The 20655-nt window shown below is 42.2% G+C and overlaps 1 protein-coding gene across 1 annotated transcript in view; it reads left to right on the top strand.

The window, feature by feature from the left end:
- The first annotated feature begins 642 nt into the window (after positions 1-642).
- ano2b (anoctamin 2b) overlaps positions 643-20655 on the top strand; it is a 54771-nt gene continuing 34758 nt past the window's right edge. Inside the window, exons 1-10 of the mRNA XM_034526197.1 lie at positions 643-699; positions 3816-4202; positions 14342-14440; positions 14641-14792; positions 15160-15214; positions 15308-15359; positions 17000-17055; positions 18117-18164; positions 18929-18993; positions 20048-20182. Coding sequence (XP_034382088.1) covers positions 667-699; positions 3816-4202; positions 14342-14440; positions 14641-14792; positions 15160-15214; positions 15308-15359; positions 17000-17055; positions 18117-18164; positions 18929-18993; positions 20048-20182 — 1082 coding nt within the window. The 5' untranslated portion in view covers positions 643-666. The remainder of the gene's footprint in view (positions 700-3815; positions 4203-14341; positions 14441-14640; positions 14793-15159; positions 15215-15307; positions 15360-16999; positions 17056-18116; positions 18165-18928; positions 18994-20047; positions 20183-20655) is intronic.

Consider the following 20655-nt stretch of genomic DNA (forward strand, 5'->3'; position numbering starts at 1 on the left):
CTTTCTTTGCACGTGGTTGGTTGCTTCTGTGATTGTGGTGGAGCATCTCTCCACACTGCAAAATATAAACTATCTTGTATCTGTCATTTTCAAAATAGGAGCATATATTGTATTTAATTGTTTTACTGTTTTTACATGTGACCTATGTATAGACACACACATTATAAACACAGCTGAATTAGCACAGAGAAATCATTTAAAATTCACACCGGTTTGACTAGAAATGTGGTCTTCCTTTCATTCTTAAAACGTCATGTTTGAGGCTCAGCATCAAGACCAAATGTGCGTGTTTCAGGCGGACACTTTTTACAGCGTGGGATGCTCCGTGCCAAAAGCGCCGGCGGTGCGCAGCCAGCCTCCAGATCACACAGTGGAATAGATGGGTATCACCGGCATGCGAGCAGTCCGGACGCGCAGCCTCTTAAATCTGACACGTCTGTCTTCAACAACAACAATGAATTCGTGCGCCGGCGAGCCGTCGCTCCTCTTGGACCGCGGACTATCTGGGGTGACCCCGGGTGTCACTCGGGGATGATGGGGATGAACTGTGGTGGTGGTGGTGATGATGATGATGAATAGGGCTGTTTTTTTCCGCGAGATCCGCCAACTTTCACTCCCTCTTTTCTTCTACTTCTACTTCTCTGTGGGTCTTTAAAGCGCAACAGCATGCAGATCTCTCCGCGTGAAGACAAGACCCCCGTAAGTACAGCAGTATCCATCCGCCGCCTCACACGAGTGCTTTGTTTAATTAGCTTTTATTTGTCACCATTCGGCGCTCGCGACCCACTTTTCATCATCTTTTTAGTCATTTTACATTTGGCGACATTGTTGCAAACTCCGCGGTGCTGTTTAGGGTAAACTCGCTTTAAAGTGTCTCTGTAATTACCACTGGTGAGACTGTTCGACCCCACGTATACGACGACGACGACATGTGTGTGCGGTGTCATCAAACAGGTGAGGTTCCGTAAAAGATTTACAACCTTCCTCCAGGTAACATGTTGTTAACCGACACGAGCACCTGGGAACCTACCTGGCTACATTCGCTAGGCGTAAAACCAATTTGGGAATATTCTCATTTACGTAGTTTTTTATGAAGAAACGGCAGCATACAGAAACCTTTTGAGGAAAGTTCCAGAAGTTGCTAGTTAGCAGCCATTGTGTGTGTGCTAGTTAGCAGTCCAGCTACATGTGTTTGTATCCGCTGGCGAGAACTTCCAACAACTTCCAGTGGATGTTAATATTGTACTTGACAGTGGACTGCTGCGATGTTTCCACATTTATTACAGGTAGGCCTACTAAGTTATTCAAAATGATACAACTTGGGCGGAGCTATTCGGGGAATTATGAGAGGTCATCAAACTGTCTAAAATCACTCCTCGGTTCCCACGTTTATTATTAAAATGGCAAACATTAAATGTAACTTAGTAAATAGTACTGCAGGAATGAGTCCTACAACCTAGAAATGAGTACTTCTGGTTCTTTAGTCTCCAAAGTCGATGGGTTTTTGGTTAGGCGGGTAAAATAAGGTCTGTGGTCAGCACAAGTCAAAGAGATTTTAATGTTTTTTTCCAAGACACAAAATCCGTAAGTTAATACCCCTCAATTTTGAAGCTTTTACATGTCGTAAAAAGGCGGTTGCTAACAGGTGGCTACACGCGAACACGTCATGTAGTTCGTTTATAGCCCAACATTAGCTTTTTCACTTTTGGGGATTGCGTTAACGCTTCAAAAGTTATTAAAATGGTGTTTATTTGTGAAGATTATCTTGCAGACATTTGTAAGTATCATAAACGTTTGGTTTTTTGGTGGAGGGAACCAGTGTGATGCTAACTCCTGGGGCTGGCCTACAAAAGTACGTCATCTCTGCATCACTCTTTATTAGGGATGCACCGATCCAACTTTTACAGTCCTGGTTCCGACACTTGGGAGTTGGGTTGATACCGAGTACTGATCCCATACCAGAATAAAATGTATAAGCTGTATGCCTCACTGTGGATCATTATTTTATGTGTAAGGCGACATCTGGCTTGACTTCATTATTGCTCGGAGAACTTTGTAATGCAGCATGTAAAACATAGGTATATATAGATTAATGCACTGAGTTGTTATTAAATAATGATATTCAATACCAAGTGGGCCTACAGTATTTTCATCAATACCTTCTCTATATGTCATGGTTTTAGGCACAACCCATGTACAAATATTGCTAAATTGTTTTACCCAAAGGGTACAAGGAAGAAATCAATCGGGCAAAGTATGTGCATGACTTAGAAATGGTCCAATCAGTCTACCGTAAATAAATGCAATTACCTGTGTGGGAAAACCATGGGTGCCAGGGGACTTTTACATATTTTAGCTAATGTGGAATTGGAAGCAACAAAGCATGTTGCCATATTTCTATGACTCGTATGATATAATTCATGATGGTATATAAGACTTGAAGCTGGGACTCTCAATCTTTGTCAGTTACATAGCTACCACTATAGTGAGAGGTTGTATCAACTTGTTTTGGAACAGACATTTTTCACTAACTGGTTCAAATGACAATCTGTCACAATTGTGAAAGGGGTGGCTCGTTGAGATGAAACTACAAAGAATTAATATATTTAGAACAGAAAAGTTATCAGCTTTACAGAATAACATTGTTCTTAAGGTTTTGCTGTCTTGCCCACAACTCATGATTCGTCATTTTTGGCCCCAGAAAGCATCTGCTTTCAAAACTCTAAAAAGCCACCGTACACTACATGCTCAGCAGCTGCTCAGCATACAGACAGTTAGAAACTAGCTGGTGAACGTAGCATAGCATTTAGCCACTAAAGAAACAGATATTTCCTTTGCTTTCCCTTGGAAGTTAGATGACACCACGGTGGAGACCAAAAACAGCTAAAAGAAAGTAAATATAGGTCATGCGTTTGCTAGGTGGCCAGAAACACGGCTCTAAACGAATACTAATGTTCATAACTCTTCGCTTGTATACATACGCAACTGCTTGATTACGCGTTCACCACATGGGGATGACTTGTCAATGCTGTGTTTACAACTTGTCTCTGCAGCCCCCAAGTGGCTGGTCCTTGCATGGTGAAAGCAAGATATTTTTCCCGCATGATGTAAAAAGTGATTTGGAAGCATAACTAAAGCCACCTCCGTTAGCATTTTATTCTGTTCAGCAAGGCGCAATCAATGGCAGAGCTACGGCACAGTGACAGAATAAGTGAAACACTAAGCTAGTGTGAAACTTGAGCTCATGTGCCCAACTATTTATTCATCCAATTATGTAAGTGATGTTGCGTTATTTATTATCTTAGCATGTGATATATATAGCTGTGACTAGAATGAGTAGAATGTACCTTAGCATATAGGCACAACAATAAGTAAGAAACCTGCTCTTAGAAAGTATTAAAAAACCCTCTCATCATACCCAGAGCCTATAGAGCGTTGCCTCCTGTGTCCGTCGTGTTTAGTCTCCCTCTCTACGTTCTCTCTGTCTAAATAAAGAATAAAACTGCCAGAGGTGAGCTGACTGCCCACTCTGCTGCTGAAGGTTCTCACTTCAGTGTTTTTGAGAACCTGCCAAAAGCCACTTCTGTTTGCGTGTGCTGACAGTGCAGTAGATGTTTAAGTTCATTCAAACGGTTCTTACATAACGCCGCTGCTGCGTAGAGGTCCTGTGCACGCTGTCTTTAAACAATATGTATTTTTAGATTGGTCGTGAGGCCATGAATTGATTAATGCGAGCAGAAGAGTTCCTCTACCTAACAGCTCAGCTTACTGTATATTTGACATTCTCTTTTGATTTTTCTCTTGGCTTCCTTCAGGTTGTGGGCCCTCCTTCAAGCCCTCAGGGCAGCGGAGATGGCCTTTACTTCAATGACGGCAGGCGGAAAGTTGACTACGTCCTGGTCTTCCACCAGCGGCGGCACGGCTCCATACGATCTCGTGCCAGCACCTCAGTCTCACACGACAGGCTGTCCATCGTTTCCAACGGTAACTTTCCCCCTTCGGCGGGCTCGGATGCGGCAGGCGGGAGAATGGGCAGCGTACTGGGAGGGGAGGCTGCGCGAGTCGGCGAGGTGTTCATGGAGTTCGGCGATGTGGAAGGGAACGAGCCAACGGAGCCCGCAGATCACGAGATGCATCTCATCAGGCAGGAATTTGAGGCCAACTTGCTGGAGGCCGGCCTGGAGATAGAGAGAGACAGAGAGGTGAGTGTGCCTGTATAGCCACGCCAACGTCCATGTCCTACCCTTCTTCTCTTCTCCAAGGCACTGAACTGACACCGAAGATACTGTTCAATAATAACGAAGGGCTTTAACCTGTTTGTGCATCGCTTATTGCTGGTCTGCTTGTTAGGCATTTGACCCACAGCACCCCTGGTTGACCCGGTTAACGGATAATGGTCGGCTAACGAGGGTCGGTCTATCTTTTGAAAAATAAATCTAAATTAGCATCTTAATTAAAATCTTTGTGGAAAACAACTGATCAGCAACCCTGGTCTGAAACCGGTTGTTATTTGGAAGGCAGGCCCATTTAAATGTATTTATGTAAAAGTCCAATGTACAAGGTTGAAGGTTTTTATTGTTTATTGTTATTGCTGTTTGAGGTTCAGACAGCCTCAACTTGTAACAGTCTAATAAAATATACAATGAGGAGAATAAGATTTGCATAAAGATTATGAATATATATGCAATAGGAATAAGCAGTATGAACAAACACAATAACATTAACTAACATTCAACATTCAAACCTGCTTCAACTGCAATGAGCCGAAAGAAGTAAAACTCTCCACAGAGCTGAGGTGAACTGAAGAGTCGAGTGATAATTCTCTGTGGACAATTTTCACGTTTGTTATTTCTTTTTTGTCATATTGTAAATTCCAAAACATTGATTGGGGCAGTTTTAAGTAAACTATAGAACATTAGTAGATAATGGTCAAAAATGTACAAAACCACTAGCTCCTTCGCTGGTCTGTCAGTGGATAAAGATGGTAAACTGTTTGGAAAAAGCATTGTCTTTTAATCAAGGTTGTTGATCTTTTTGATCACAATACCTGGAGAAGTAATCAGGAGTTTCAGACATTAACCAGCAGCCTGTAGTTTGATACGCATGGGTTTAGAGGAATTTTCAAGATAAACACTGACACAGGATCTGATGTAACTCCGTCTTGAGCTATTTAAGGTGAGCGCCTACATGGGAACCTGGCTCAGATGGTACAGTAGAGGAAAGAGGTGGGTGAGACTCACTCGAGGGGTTGTTAAGGATATAAGGTGGCTATTACGCCAGCAAGAGCCTAGTGTCACGAGGAGGTGTCTATTCAACTTTGAAATGCATGTTTTAGGTTTTATGTACCGTCGTTTTCTGCCTTCCTCAGACGTCTTGCTGCTGTTGAACAAAATAATAGCAACACCTCTACAATGTGTCATAACCTCCACATTACTGTATATCAATATGATCTGATGCACAGGTAGGCCCACTCGGTTAAAGCTTATGAATAAAGTATTTCCTCTCAACCCTAAATGTGAAAACAGATCACATAAATCATTTATATATGATCTGTTATTCCATAGTACCACTAACACCTAATTTCTGGGTCAATTTGTTCACAAATTATACTCAAAATTCACTTTTCAGACTTCTTTTTGCAGAGTCAGTCCAAATGACGTGCTGAGCACAAGGTTAAAACATCCTCCATAAAAGGGCATAAACATACAGAATGAAATGCATTGTTTTGCCCTTTTTCTGAATTAACAAGAGGATTTTATCAGGAATTCTGAGAACGGTTTTGATGAAAAAAAAGGGAAAAAAAGGAATAAATGAGCTGATTATCTTTGTAATTCCAAGAAAAAGAAATGCTTCCAAAAATAATCTGCTATCTTTTTCTGAATTACCGAGATAATCATCTCGGTAATTCCATAAAAGGTTTTCATCAAAACTCAAATCCTGCAAGAACCTCCCAGGTACTAAAGAGCTTTATTTTCATAGAAGCAAATGTCCCACAAAATGTCTGTTGAGTTTAAACACCGCCAGATCCACAGATCAGAATGGACTTTACCTCTGAATAACTGCAAAGTCCCGAGGTGCCTGCGCAATGTCAAAGAAGACACAAGTCTTTAAAAACAGAGCATATATATATATATATATATATATATATATATATATATATATATATATATATATATAATTATAATTTAATGCATTAGGCATCCATAAAAACATCTGCATGATGGCTTCTTGACTGGTTTAGACCCCTTGGATCTATCAATCCATAAATAAATGTAGTTATAGTTTTTCCACATTTAAAATTATACAGACATAACACAAAGGTAAAATTATACATAGCATATTTGGGAATAGTGGCAGCATAAGTTGTCAAACATGGCCAAAGTAAAACTGGACAAACAAAAGTTGCATGACAGGATTTCTTTTCATCAACACCAAATCTTTCTAAAAACCGACCCCAGAATAATAACAATAAAAGAAAGAAAGAATGGCAGAGTCCTGTGTCAGAAACAGCTTGTATCCAGGGCAACACACACATGCATAAATTGGTGCAGGCTGCACCACACCTGCAAACCTGAGCAATGGAGAAAAGGTCTGGTGAGTCATTCAGCCGGGTTCCTTCATCCACAAACACCTTCTGGTTGAGCTGATCTCAAAAACACATTTTGTCTGTATCTTTTTTTACAAGTAAGAATGACTTCCTCTCACAAAAATGTAAATACAGTTTTGGATTGTATTTATTTTGGTGTGAGGGCCTGTAATCCAGACTCAAATTCCGGTGGTTGGTGCCAACACAGCTGCTGCGCTGACCTCTTTGCATCGATTTACTAATTAAGCCTGAAACGTGTAATTTTGTTTTGACATTTGAATTGCTTCACCGTGAGTGTGTGTTACGTTGCAACCACTACTTGTGCGTGCGTGCGTGCGTGCGTGTGTGTGTGTGGTTGGCACAGGCGCTTGGCACCAGCTCTATGCTCTGGTAGGGGTGCTGCAGGCTTACTGCCAGAGTTGTTCAAATGTAGTTATGTTCCACTTGCTACCAAATGAACTACCGCTGCACTTTGGCTCCTACACTGAGGAGTTTCTCATGTCAGCTGTTGGAAGCTGGAATAAATGGTCTTGCAGTTTTGTGAATTTTTATATCTCTAATAGAGATGTTCTGATCTATTACCAATACCAGTGCAATAATAAATAATCCCTATATTATATATATTTATAATATGTATATATATATATATATATATATATATATATATATATATATATTAATATGTATATATATATATATATATATATATATATATATATATTATATATATATATATATATATATATATATGTGTCATAATTCCACCTCTTATATCTATTTTATATTGCTGTAAAAGCATCTCCTTCAAACAACTTTATTTATTCCGGTTTCTCGCCCAGAACTACACGACTACATTTGAACACATCATGATGTAACCGGCTGTCAGCTGGGACCGGCTCCAGCCCCTGAATGGGATAAGCGGTTTGGATAATGGATGGTTATAATTCACCTTTCCCCGGTGCAAATGTTCTACTGCATAGAGCTTAAACGCATCCCAGTGTAACTCAACGCGACCACCGTTCATGTTAGCTGTTAGCTCTGTCGTTCAGCAGAGCAGGTGTCTGCCGACCCACCGGCCGCTCAATGGCTCCCTGGTGCACAGGAGCGTTCAGCCACAGGTGTTATTCTAGTTTGCACATGTGCAGCAGACCGGGCGGGATGGTCTGATCGGATGGTGTTTAGGGATACTGGTAATTCCAATCCCCAATATTAGGTATTAGAAATAGAAACAATGATACAAGCTGGTGAGCAAGGGGCTCACAATGTTCAAGGAAAAGTTTTCTTCACTTCTAATGCAGGATAGGTAGGCTGTGTGCGTGCGTGCGTGTGTGTGTGTGTGCCTGTTTAACTTAATACATGTGACTGTGCGGACATGTGTGTGCACTGGCTGGCAGCCTGTTGGCAGCGTGTGCGGTCTGCGGGCTAGCATTAATCAGATTGTTGACAGTGTGGCGACGGAGCTTAAGCCCGGATGAGATTAGCTGACTGACTGGTGGCTCTTTATCTCGTCTCATGGATTTGAGGAGGAGATCATATCTGCTGCCGAGCGCGGCCGCTATGAAGAGGGGAGACTTGCGATCCAGTATCCCTCAATTGCATGGAGGGGTACTCTTACATGATGACTGACAACCATAATTACACTCCTTGCATCGGCTAGATTGCAGGTTGGAGGCAGTGCCGGCTGAGAGAAGGAACATTGTCTGGTAATAACTGTAGGTTTGCCGCTCACTTAAACGCTCACAAGGATATAATCAGAAAAGGGTGATGCAATGTTTTGTTACCGTAGTCAGCGTGCGGATCAGAAAATGATGTTCGCAAATTAAATTGTGTAACTTTGTTTAGACTTTTGGCACCAGCATCCCCAAAAGAATAGGACCATAATGATGCAGTGCGAACAGATTCCTTCCACTTATTTGAAATAAATTAATTCACATCACAGACAGGAGAGTAGCGACCTTGTGGTACTTGTTGAGGGATTATTGTTAATCTAAGATCCTGGTTGACATTGTTTGTGGGTCTGGAATTGAATGACAAACCCCAAATCTCACTTTACATCACTTCCATCTTACTCCACCCAAATCTATTATTTAGCATTTAAATAGATTCTGCATATTTGAATAGGACTCCTCAGTTTGGTCTCCTTGAAAATATGGCACTGAATGAACCAACCATTCAGCTTTTCATAACGACCAGATCAACAAAGATCATGACGTTCTGATATTGTGTCATTTGTCTATAGTCAGTACTTACTATTTAACCATTGTTTAGCATAGCAGCAGCACTGCAGTAGTATTAATTATTAATTCATAATGTGTTATATTGACATAGAGTTTGAGCTCACCATGTGTTTCACTGCTTGATTAAATAATTTAAGATAATAATTCCATACAAAGCAGCATCATTTTGAATACATAAATATCTTAAACATATTCAAGTTCTTAGAGCATTAATTATTTCCATTAATGTGGGTGTTGTACTGTGTGTGAACTAACTTCTCGTCCTCGTGTCCAACCTGTTTGACTTCAGAGTTAATTGGATGATGGGGGAAAAAAAGAGTGTAAATGTCAAACTTGTTGACTGTGTCTGAGGATTATTGAGTTGACCTTCGATCTCTGAGGGACCTCCCCTGGCAGAAGACTTTTGATTAAATCCAGGCGAGTTGTTAATTCGAGTAGCGGAGCTGGGACCTCTTGTAGAGCTCGGTCTGTCGGGGGCTTGGGAAACAGAACGAGCAGGAGAGAGGGATTCTCTCCCCACTAATTCATTAACTAGAAGGAGGAGGAGCAGGAGCAGGAACAGGAGCAGGAGGAGGAGGAGGAGGAGGAGGAGGAGGAGCAGAAGCAGGAGGAGCAGGAGCAGGAGGAGCAGGAGGAAGAGGAGGAGGAGGAGGAGCAGCAGCACACTCCTCTGTGTGTACCACACCTGATTGTGTTCTTTCTTTATGATGCACAAATATGTTTGAAGAAATAATTGTTCTGAGGAACCTTAATACTTTTTTTTTTTGTTCGGAAGTTCCAAATAATTAATGTTATTATAAACATGATCAAATGTTATGAAGGAAGGTACGTTATTGTAAACTATTTCTTGTCATGATAAGTACCGTTATACAGAATTACATTATATATTATGTGATTTTATCTATTTTTGCCACCCACACGATGAGCCATCCATTGTCTTATTGACGAAGGGCATGGATATCATAGTTTATAGTGTAGTATTTTCCAATGCACTGTTTGTAACATGAGCCTGGACTTTGCGGGGAGATGCGTGCCCCGTTGCTCCAGTTCCAAGATAGAGCTCCTTCACAGCAAGCTATTCATTTACTAAAAGGCAACAGAAAGATGTGTTTTTGAAGTGGAAGCATTATTGTCACTATGGCAACTCCAAACCCCACGTAATAGGGATGTGCCCAAAATCTTATCAAGTTACATTTTGGTTCTTACTTTTCAGTGTGTTCTGTTCTCTAAAGCAGAAACCTGTTGCCGCCCGAGCCGATCACCTTCTCATATTTGATGCCCACCACCACCAAAGACGCCCCCAGCTGCGTCCTAGTTCACCCCCCCCCTACAGAGATATAAAGAGCTAATTGGAAATCCCTCTACTAATTAACCTTTTCCAGGCTGAAAGGTATTTATATCCTCTGCTTTTTGATGGAGCGATAAAGATGAAGGGAGGGGCGGAGGAAGAGCAAGAAAAAAAGGGGGCGAGAGAGCAGAGAAGTGGATGTGAACAAGTAGGTAGAATATAATGGAGGTTGGAGGTGGGTGCAAATAAGCGAGGAGGTGGAGATGCGAAACACTACATAAATGAATAATGGCTAACGTGTTAATTTTGTGATTACAATGAGCATCAGGAAGTCAGCTGTCAGTTTTCTTCTCGATCAGATCAGATTTTGGTGATTGCAGCTGATGGAGGGGGCTGATGAGCCAATATACAATGAACGTCCAACTTGTGTGTGTTCTTCAGAAAGAAGGCAAGCAACAGGGCTTCTGGGAACGTGTAGTCTAATTTGGAGAAACACTCTAAATACCACTTGTGTGAGATACAGTTCAGCAGTTGTATTTTCCGTGGTTTTGTGTGTTAGCAATAATTATATTAGGATGAATGGTTAATTTGGCAATGATCTATTCTTTGACGTCGAACCACCGTGAGCCCTGAACCTGGCTCATCCGCCAAGGCACAGCATTGGCCAATCAAATACATGCAAGCTCACACTCCTGGTAGTTTACTTTATAATGTAAATGCTGTATGTTGCAATATTTGCTGATCTGCATAGTCTGCTATAGTACTATTCCGATTCAGTTTGAATCTTAAAGATGATACGAATTGATGTTTTCACTTTGCAACGATGACGTTGGATTAATTGAATCTATCTATATATATATATATATAGATGGATTGATATATAGATAGATTGTATATATGTGCCCTCGATGGACTGGCGGCCTGTCCAGGGTGTCCCCTGCCTTCGCCCTATGTCAGCTGGGATAGGCTCCAGCGCCCCCGCGACTCTAATGAGGATAAGCGGTATTGAAAATGGATGGATGGATGGATGTATATATGTATATTCTGTATTCTGTATGTGTATATATATAAATCGATGCATCGTTCAACCTTTTCTACTAACGCATTCATTTGCAACTCCAGCTGGACTTCCTGGATCGTTTTTTCATTGTTTTACCAGTAGCTCAAACAACACGGCAAAGACTTTGTCTCTTAATTGCATCCCCTTTACCCTCACTTGGGTCTTTTCAAACTTCTACACTTAAAATATTGATAAAAATGATCGTATAATGTTTTTAGTTGATTTAATGGTGTTAACCTACTACTTATACTAATAAAGACATCACTGTCAGAGTGGAGATGTTTTCTCTTTGTAGTCTGTTATACAAACTGCATTGAGTATTTATGTGCACAATGTGTGGTATTTATACACAATGTGTGGTATTTATACACATTAAGTGTGTGGTATTTATACTGTGTTCTGTGTCCTGCTTATACGTGCAGGGCCAATTTCTACCCGTGGAATGCAAATTATTTGCGTCTGTATGTTTTGAAATTCTGATTGTGACATCATTATAAAATAACCCAGAATATGATTATGGTTTCTCTTTTTTTATCTTTTTATTTATTAGGCTAAATGTTTCAGGTTAAACTTAAATTATATAACTCATCAAACCCAACACTCAGGAATGATCAGCCTCACGTGACTCAATGGAAAGGGCGATAAATGATGTAAAATGTGTTTCCTCTCCAGCTTTCTCTGATTTTAATTATATCCATAATAAATGTTATTGAGGGGGAAATAACAGAGCAAGAAAAGACAAGTATTTCTAATAAATTAAGAAAGTTGTTTGTGGTCCTTTTGTTGTTCAGACCTACAATGTAATTTTAACCAGATGGTTCTAATATATAACTTGAGTTTAATCTGTGATCCGTCTTCACTCTGGTATGAAACTGCAGCGATCAGTCCAATCAAATAACTGATAAACAATGAGGGGCGTGTCGAGCGTTAAACCACTTCCTGGAAGCCTGCTCTTGTGTGTCCTCGCTCATGTTTCCTCTAAGATCCCTCCTCGCTTCTCGGAGCAGGAAAAAGAGCTTTGGGACGGCCGTCAATATGGTGGCACAGAACAACTTCCTGTCCAAGCGAGGTGCGAGTAAAACGACAATTAAGAGACATGGGATGTACCCATTGGTGCGCCGGCATCTGTGGGTAGAATGGTGCAAGCCTCTTCAAACTCTAACCACACCCAACACCGACACAGATGGGCGTATCCTGCTCTACCACAGCCATGGTACTATAGTGCCACACTACTTCATGGATGCACAGGGGGTTACCACTCGATGGCAGTGCAGGCAGGATTATGAGACTTGAGGCAGTTGTTCTTAAAGTAAAAAAACATTAAACTAACTTAATACAATTTGTCATATACACATAGTTACATTCATTCATACATTACATTACATTACATCACCACAGGGCCCATCCAACCTGCAGGTGGAGCTCAGGCTGGATCCACACCATCAAGACCATCTGATCATTTCCAGTTTAAAGCGTCTACACAGGTGGCTTATTGTGTGATTAACCCACTTCTCGGGACTGTGTGTGTGGGATGGTTAGAGCGTGTGCTAATAACGCCAACGCCAAGGAGGTTGGAAAAAATAGAGAAGAGTTTTATGGGGTTTGAGAAAGAGGATTCAATTCTGGATTGGTAGAACAGACTTTTGGCTGCAGAGATAGAGGCAGAGCCAAACAATGTAATCTCTGTTTTTAAACTTTCCTAAGCATTTAGCAGGAGAGGCTACTTTGGGTTCAGAGACACCGTGACTTGTAGACAGTAGGAGCCCGGGATTGAACCTCTGACCTTTTGGTTAAAGAATGACCTCCTTAATCCACGGATTTGCACCATTTTGTGGACACAAAAAACCAAACCAAATCTATTTTTATTAAAAAAGGGGGCTAAAGCTCAGGTGGCTTAACGCTCCGTCGTGTCCCCGAGCAGGACAAAGGATGGTGTGGTTGTGCGTGAGGGGGGAAAGATAATGAAATCTAAGAGGAGCAAGAGTGACAGTTAGTGAGTCAGCCAGTCAGTCAATCAGTCAGTGAGACGGCGTCTAGCGGGTAGCAGAAGGTACCGCAATGTGGTGAGGGGGAGTGAAAGATCTTAGGAGAGTAGGAGTCGAGAGAGGAGAAAGGGAATCGTTTCAGGTTTCCACCTTTCTCTTTTCACCCCTCCCTCCCCTCGAGCAGGAGCTGACGGGGGTCTGAGGAGGGTAAGGTTACCTGGCTGTCGTCCCCGCTGGCTCTCTCTCATTTCTGGTTCTACACCCTAACTCACACTGCTCGGTCACGGCTGCCGTGTGGATTTTGGTTTTCACTACTGCTCACAATCACCACTCTTTTATTTGACTGCGGTCTCCTCAGAATTGGGTTTGTTAATGCACTGATATTCATAATTCAATCACCTACTTTTCGGCGCTATCTGGAGCCCCTAATTATCACATTTTGTTAATGCATCTTAATGTTTAAATGATCATTGCAGTGTGGGCAACTGGCCCGTGACTCATTAGCAGGACAAGCTAGATGAGTCAGGATTTTTATTTGACATACAGTAAATACATTCTCTCTGTTTGGTGGAGATGATGATTGGTAACATAAAGTAAATAAATAAATAAAAAGCCTCCAATGTGTCAGGAACAGGCTGCAAGAGAAAACAGCTCCAGGCTTTGCCTCAGGAACAGAAGCTTCATCTATCTTTTATAAACACCAGTAATGCTGCTGGCCAAACTGGTTAGCCAAAGCGATTGAGTGGGTCAGCCTGATGGTTCAGCTGTAAAGTCCCGCATGTCGAGTTCCAGCTGCAGAGGTCCAACACACACACTGAGGTCTGTGGGCTGTATTGAACCGCAAAGCAGTGCTGACAGATGGTCTGGTGAGACTGCAGGTTGTTTCAGCCCAAACAATGTAGTTTATTTCTCAAAACATAAACGTTTACAGCAAAATTCAGTGCCTCGGATATGTACAGATCTCAATCTATATAGAGATGTACATATACTGTAGAATTAAGAGCTGTTCACACGTCGCCGTTACCGTTCGATTTGTTCGTGTCAGTTTTTATGAAAAAAGCAGCATATGAAAGGCCCCTGAACTTGCCCACTGAGTCTGACCTACTCCATCCCTGAAGGTTCCACGCTGCATTAAATTCAAACAATATATTGTATCTTTTACATGAAGTTTTTCTTGTTTTTCAGTTAAAGAACCACGGCCCCAGCTTCACTCGTCTACACGCGCCCTGGCCCGTACTGTGTCGGGAGGCCGAGTTTCTCAAGATTAAAGTCCCGACCAAGACGGTGAGATCTGATTGGCTACATGTTAAGTAGCTCTTTGCTGCTATATTCTAATTATTTATGTGGACAGAACAGACGGACATCAATAGTTCTACAGAGACACTCAATTTGCCCAAAGATGTATTCTCTTCAGAATCGCGAAGGCACTTGAGAGGTCGACACGTGCAACTGGTGAACTGACTCTGTGTTGTGTGTCCCGTCAGAGTTACGAGCTGAAAGAGGAGAGTGGTTTCGGGTCCAGTATGAGCACAGTGTGGAGGAAGATGAACCACCCATTCCAGCCTAAAGTACCACATCAGGAACAAGAACGCACCAAATTTCTCACACACTGCTTCTCCAGGGACAAGCTCCACCTGTGAGACACACGCACACACACACACACACACACACACACACACACACACACACACACACACACACACACACACACAAAATCAACTCTTTTGCCAAACTCATCACATTTTAAAGTGAAACTATGTGACTTTTGAAAGAATAACTGGCAGGTTAATTATCTTAAAAACTGAGAACTTAGATTCAGTGTTATTTGGCGAAATAAGATCCAGTAACCACTGTTCCATTGAATGATAACATTATTTCTGATATGCGCATGTTTGCATGTGGTACGCTACATAAATACAAGGATGTAAAGATGTACAAACAGAAAGTGCCCACGTGCACGAAGTTTCTTTATTAGTTGTATTCATTGGCTGTGTTTCTTTCAGATACAACATCACATCTAAAGACGCATTCTTCGACAACGCCACAAGGGGCCGAATAGTGAGTGTTCGTCCGGATTTTAATCTGATTCTCCTCGATGTTTGTCCAGGATTCGCTTGCAGCCCCAGTCTGATATTCTCACATCTGTCTTAGGTATATGAGATCCTGAGGCGGACAGTGTGTGTACGATCCTGTCAAACCATAGGTAAGGATGCCAAATAGTTCATGGGCCAAACAGTGTATGTGTTTGTGGGGTACATTGATATGTACGGTTCCTCTTGACTTGGTCAGTGTTTAGATGAATGACATGAGCTGAACCCCATTCCAGATCTGATATGATTGGTCCGGAGTGTTTTAAACCCGAAGGAACCAGCAATAGCCCAGTGTTACCGACTATCTTTAGGGGTTTCTACTCGAACATGGTTCATGAAACACATTACATTTCTCACACTGTAGGTCTGAATATACCTGTATTCACTCTTTTCCTGAAACGCTGTGTTTTTGCGCCTGTCTCTTTAAGCCCAGCCTGCTCTGGTTGGTCAGTGTTTTTGGGGGACGACAGCATGGTAAATTAAAATCTCAACTCTATGTTGGGTGATAGTTGAATCACAGAGAATGAACAACATCTCGATCAGCAGATAGATTGTGGTCAAGTAAAAAGCGCAGGTTTTGTCCTTTTTAAGGGTAAGATTAAAACCAGGTGCATTGGGACGCTTGTGTTACATTTTTAACTGTGACAGTGCGGGGTAAATCCAACTGGATGTTGGAGGGAACTCTAATTTGTTTTTGTTTGAAGCAACACCGCTTATATATATATTTATTTATTTGTATTAAATGCAGAGAACAACTGCCTATGGCCCACCAGTCCCATTTAGAAATGAACATTCACCCGTTTCATTTCCTGTGTCCACCATATGTCTGTTTGGCGGTCCCACCCTGGCAGAAGGGCTGAGCCAGAGGGTCCTGGCAGTGCTGCAGGGGAGGAAGGGGGGAGAAAATGAGTTGCATCTCCTTAACCTCTATTTTGCTCTTGCCTGTTCATTATTGGTGTATACATTTTGACACACACACACACACACACACACACACACACACACACACACAGCCCACGCCCTGCATCTCTATCCATCTCCTCTACAAGTGGGTCACACTTCCTGGGTCAGGCGGAGATTGAAGCGAGGCGCCTCTGGGATGTTGTGGTCGCATCTCGCCGGTTGAGTGAGCAGAACGTTTGTATCGCGTGTTGTGAGTTTCATTAACAGCCAATCACTGCAATAATCCCAGTTCCGCCCTCTTTTTGAGGCACCGATAACTAATTGATTAATCGCTTTGATGGAAGAGCCGGTTGCGTGTGCCAGGTCCTCTGACGTGTCAGCTTGACAGTCGCAGGTCAGGCCAAACCACACATGAACACTTGCCAAAAGCCTAAAAGCGGCACCTACGTAATCAAAATCCCAGCGCGCCCCGACACCGAGAGGCAGAGTTAAACCGGTGCGCGGCCTCTTGTCTGCGCCGCACACAGAGAGCAGTGTTGCGGTGCTAGATGTAAGTAACAGTTCACGCCTCATCCTGGTGCACATGTGGTGTAAACTCGCTCCTTAATGCCGGTGACTCAACTATTCCTTCACCGGCTGTTTGGATTTCTACCACTGAAGCTTCCAGACTAATTCAGGTTGTTTCCCATCATCCCTTTCCTTCCACTAGTAACCGTACATGATTAGAATGTAAAATGAAAAGCTACATGAAGGATTCAATGATGGTCCGGGGTGACAAGGCATAAGGAGGAAAGGCACTAAATATGGTTGTCTATAATGTCTCTGCTCTCTCTCTCCCTCTCTTTCCCAGGCATCAGCACGTTGATCGCTAAAGGAGTGTACGACGCCGCCTTCCCTCTGCACGATGTAAGTGTGAGGTCGGGAATTCCCAGCAGACGGTTTCAGTTTATTTCGCTGCAGTATTCAATTAGCAGAGAACAGAAGCTTGCTCGAAAAAAAGCAGTTACAAACGAAGCTTCGTTGCGTTCCTGCATATTATATTTGTGTACGACAGGTATTGTCTTCTGCAGCCGTGAGGCCAAACAATTAGAATGGAAGAAAGACCTTTTCAGCTGCTGACGCTAATATTGGAGCTGTCTTCAATTAGAGGCCCAAACTAGGAAGGGGGCTCATAACAATCCCGGCTCTCAACTGCATTGTCATGATGTGATTATGACAAGATGTCCTTAAAGAAATGTAGTGACGTATTCACGGGCTGAAGCAGGTTGTTAAATCTCTGCAAGTTGATGTTTTATCTCTTGTGGTGTAGCATTTTTTTTTTTTTTTTTAACAATTCACAAAGTTTATGATAATTATGGCTGGTGTTAATGCATCTTTTATGAATTGATGCAAGTTTAAATTTATAAAATGTTGAACGTTCAACCTCAGCTCTTATAATAATTCAATAACAAACTGTAGAGAAAATACAGACTCTGACTCTGAAACGTCCAAATTTAAACCACATTTTTTGACCCCACAGCCATTACAGTATTAAATTGTGCATTTTATTATACCACTCTTTCAATCTAGAGCTCTGTTATTTATTTTTTTTACAATTTGACACTTGATTGAGTAATTTTCCCCTGTTTGCCCTGTGGGGAAAATACATGATCTTTTCCCGCATTTAGGACACAGAAAATTCATTCCGTTATGTCATTAAAATTGGAAAATAGTACTAATGTATAATTTCATGGCGTTTCTTTTTTTGACGAGGACATTTTGTCCTGCAAGCACACCAGAGCAACCATTTTTTTTTCAAAGGGATGCACAAAGTAAACTTTAACCAATGCAGGTCGGAATTGAATCAGTCCTAAAAGTTAGTTCATATTTATATTGAATGTGTTTGAGTGCGCACAGCGTGCTGTCGGTGATAGATTTCTGTGCGTTTGTATCCCAGCCTGCACTCACCCTCTCTTCTCGCTCCTCAGGGTGACTATAAGGTCATCGGACACCTCGAGGAGAGGAGCGACAGACAGGTAGACGACTCCTCTCTCATCTCTCCATCTTTCGTCGTCTCCCCCCGCTTCTCCTCCTCCTATTCATTTGTCCGTCTAATGAACACACTACAAAAAGACTACCACTGCTCTAGTTCCTCAGAAAGTGACCTCGCTAATGTGATACAGTGCTGGAGCCATTTAGTACGCTGTAATAGAAAATGCCTACAAGTTTTCTGTGCGTGACCTTTTAATTTGGCTGGGAAGCAAGGGATGCTCCGCTTCTCTAAACATTAGCTCACTGTGTATTCTCCACCTCTCCTCCTCCTTCCTTTCTCAGAATGTCCCTCCTCTCCATCTGTGTAACACCGCCACAGATTGGCGTTTAAGTTCAATAAACATTTCTCAGACTGAGCTGAAGGCAGACGTGCATTTCAAAGGAAGGAGCGAAAACAAAAACAGTTTTTTGGAGTGGAGGTTAGCACAAAACAACGGCAAACAAAAATATAAATGACAAGCATAAATAGAACCTTCTTATTTTTCCGTTTAATCGCGATCACGGCACTCATGACTGTCTCACCAGATTGTTTATCGTGGTTCTCCGTTCCCTCTTTTCTCTTGGCTTTGGCACAGTGTTACTCACACTGTTCTTTGACTTCATCCGCTGAGCTTTACCTCAACCAATCTGAATATTGCTGCCTCCGGATCAGCTCGGCCTCGGGGGGATTGTTTGTTGATTTCCGACTTGCTCCAACTAGTAAGCATACAACATCCACCCACACTGACTCGTTCCCATCTGTTGGCAGGTTCTGCACGACGAGTGGGCCAGATACTCTGCCTTTTACAAGTACCAGCCCATTGATCTGGTCAGGTAATGTCCCCGCAGCACCACTCAACCTTTTTGTTTCATCTAATCGTCAACCCAAGATAACGGTCACAGGAGCCACACTACAGCTCTGCAGATGTTGCAGTGCATTATGGTTGGTGTAGTTTGCTTAAAGGCTTTTGTTGTTTGGCAGGATTTGACCTTTGAAACCAACAGTTTGTTTGAATTCCCTGATGATGATGGGGGGGGATCCTTTCTAGCTCGACTCGACTGTAATAGTGATCCAATCCAGTCTTGCTTCTGTGCAAAAATGAGTTATAAAGTTCAATTCCGAAGCTAATTTGAGTCTTCAACAGTCTAATTAATTATCTAACCCAGATCAAGGGGTTATCTCCCAAAGTTATTGTCTTTTTTTTTATTTTTATGGAATCTCCGGCAATTAGGACCAATAACTTTAAGTGGACATGTGTAAGACAGTATTGTTTACTCCGTGATTGTGTTCAAATAACCTTGTATAAGGGGGGTTAAAGACCCTGAAAGGCCTCTTGTCATGAGAAAACAGGACCAACATGAACACTAGATTTCCTGCCCAGGTTTGAAACAGCCTGGATTGTTTCTACGCGGGCTTTTTGTTTTTGTCCGTGCTCTTCTCGTTGACTTAACGTTGGCAACTTGTGATGTCGCCGACTTCTGTGCACCAGTCATGGTATAGCAACATTTACATTCCTGGTGCGGGGCTGTTTCCTTGCGTTGCCTGTTCACTGTCAATCATATCTGATTAAAACCACAACCACACAGTCCTCTACAGGCAGTTGTAGTTTTTAAGTGTTAAGAAATCACATCAAAACTTGAATTGTTGCACTTTATTTCAGTCCTAGGATAGCAGGCAGAGTTTGTACTCCAATCTGAAAGGAAGTGCTTCATGAACTACTAACAGCCCCAATAGAGCATTGGCATGCTTCTTCTTCTATTTAAGGATCAAACACAGCAAGAGGCTTCTCACACCTGTGTTGCATGCTGCTTAAGTCTACACAGTCTATTTTGTCATGGTCATGATTTAGCACGTTCACCTCCTAATCCCTGACCTCTGACTCCGCAGGAAGTACTTCGGGGAGAAGATCGGTCTGTACTTCGCATGGCTCGGTGTTTACACTCAGCTGCTAATACCGGCCTCCATAGTGGGAATCATTGTGTTTTGCTACGGGGTGGCAACAGTGGATACTGATATACCCAGGTACTGCAAAGTTCTCTGCTGCTTTGGGAAGTCACACATTTCAGTTCAATTAAGGGGCGAAAACATGAAAAACACACTTGAAATTTTTCGTAACTTGGTGTTCAACGGTCATTTTTGGCCATAACTTCATCTGCTAATTTTGACAATTTACTCAAATGTCTAATTGGATTAAATGCTGGAGTGATAACATTTTGGATAGAAATGGATGTGAACTGCAACATGACTGGTTGGCAGAGGTGTACAACAAGTTCTAGTATGCTGCTTAGTGAGATACAAAATAAAATGCTTGACTGACACACATGCACCAACACTGGTCTGTCAAGATGCCCCAAATGTCTGTGAGACCGACAGGAGAAATGTGACATTTCCCCTGATATGAGGGACTGATGCAACAATATTTCCTCTCGATCATCCCTTATGAGCCAGAAGTGTGCGTCGGTGATGAGGATCTGCAGAGACCCCGACCTCTGCCT

Source organism: Cyclopterus lumpus, chromosome 23, assembly GCF_009769545.1.
Source record: "Cyclopterus lumpus isolate fCycLum1 chromosome 23, fCycLum1.pri, whole genome shotgun sequence".
In the NCBI taxonomy this organism is placed as follows: domain Eukaryota; kingdom Metazoa; phylum Chordata; class Actinopteri; order Perciformes; family Cyclopteridae; genus Cyclopterus; species Cyclopterus lumpus.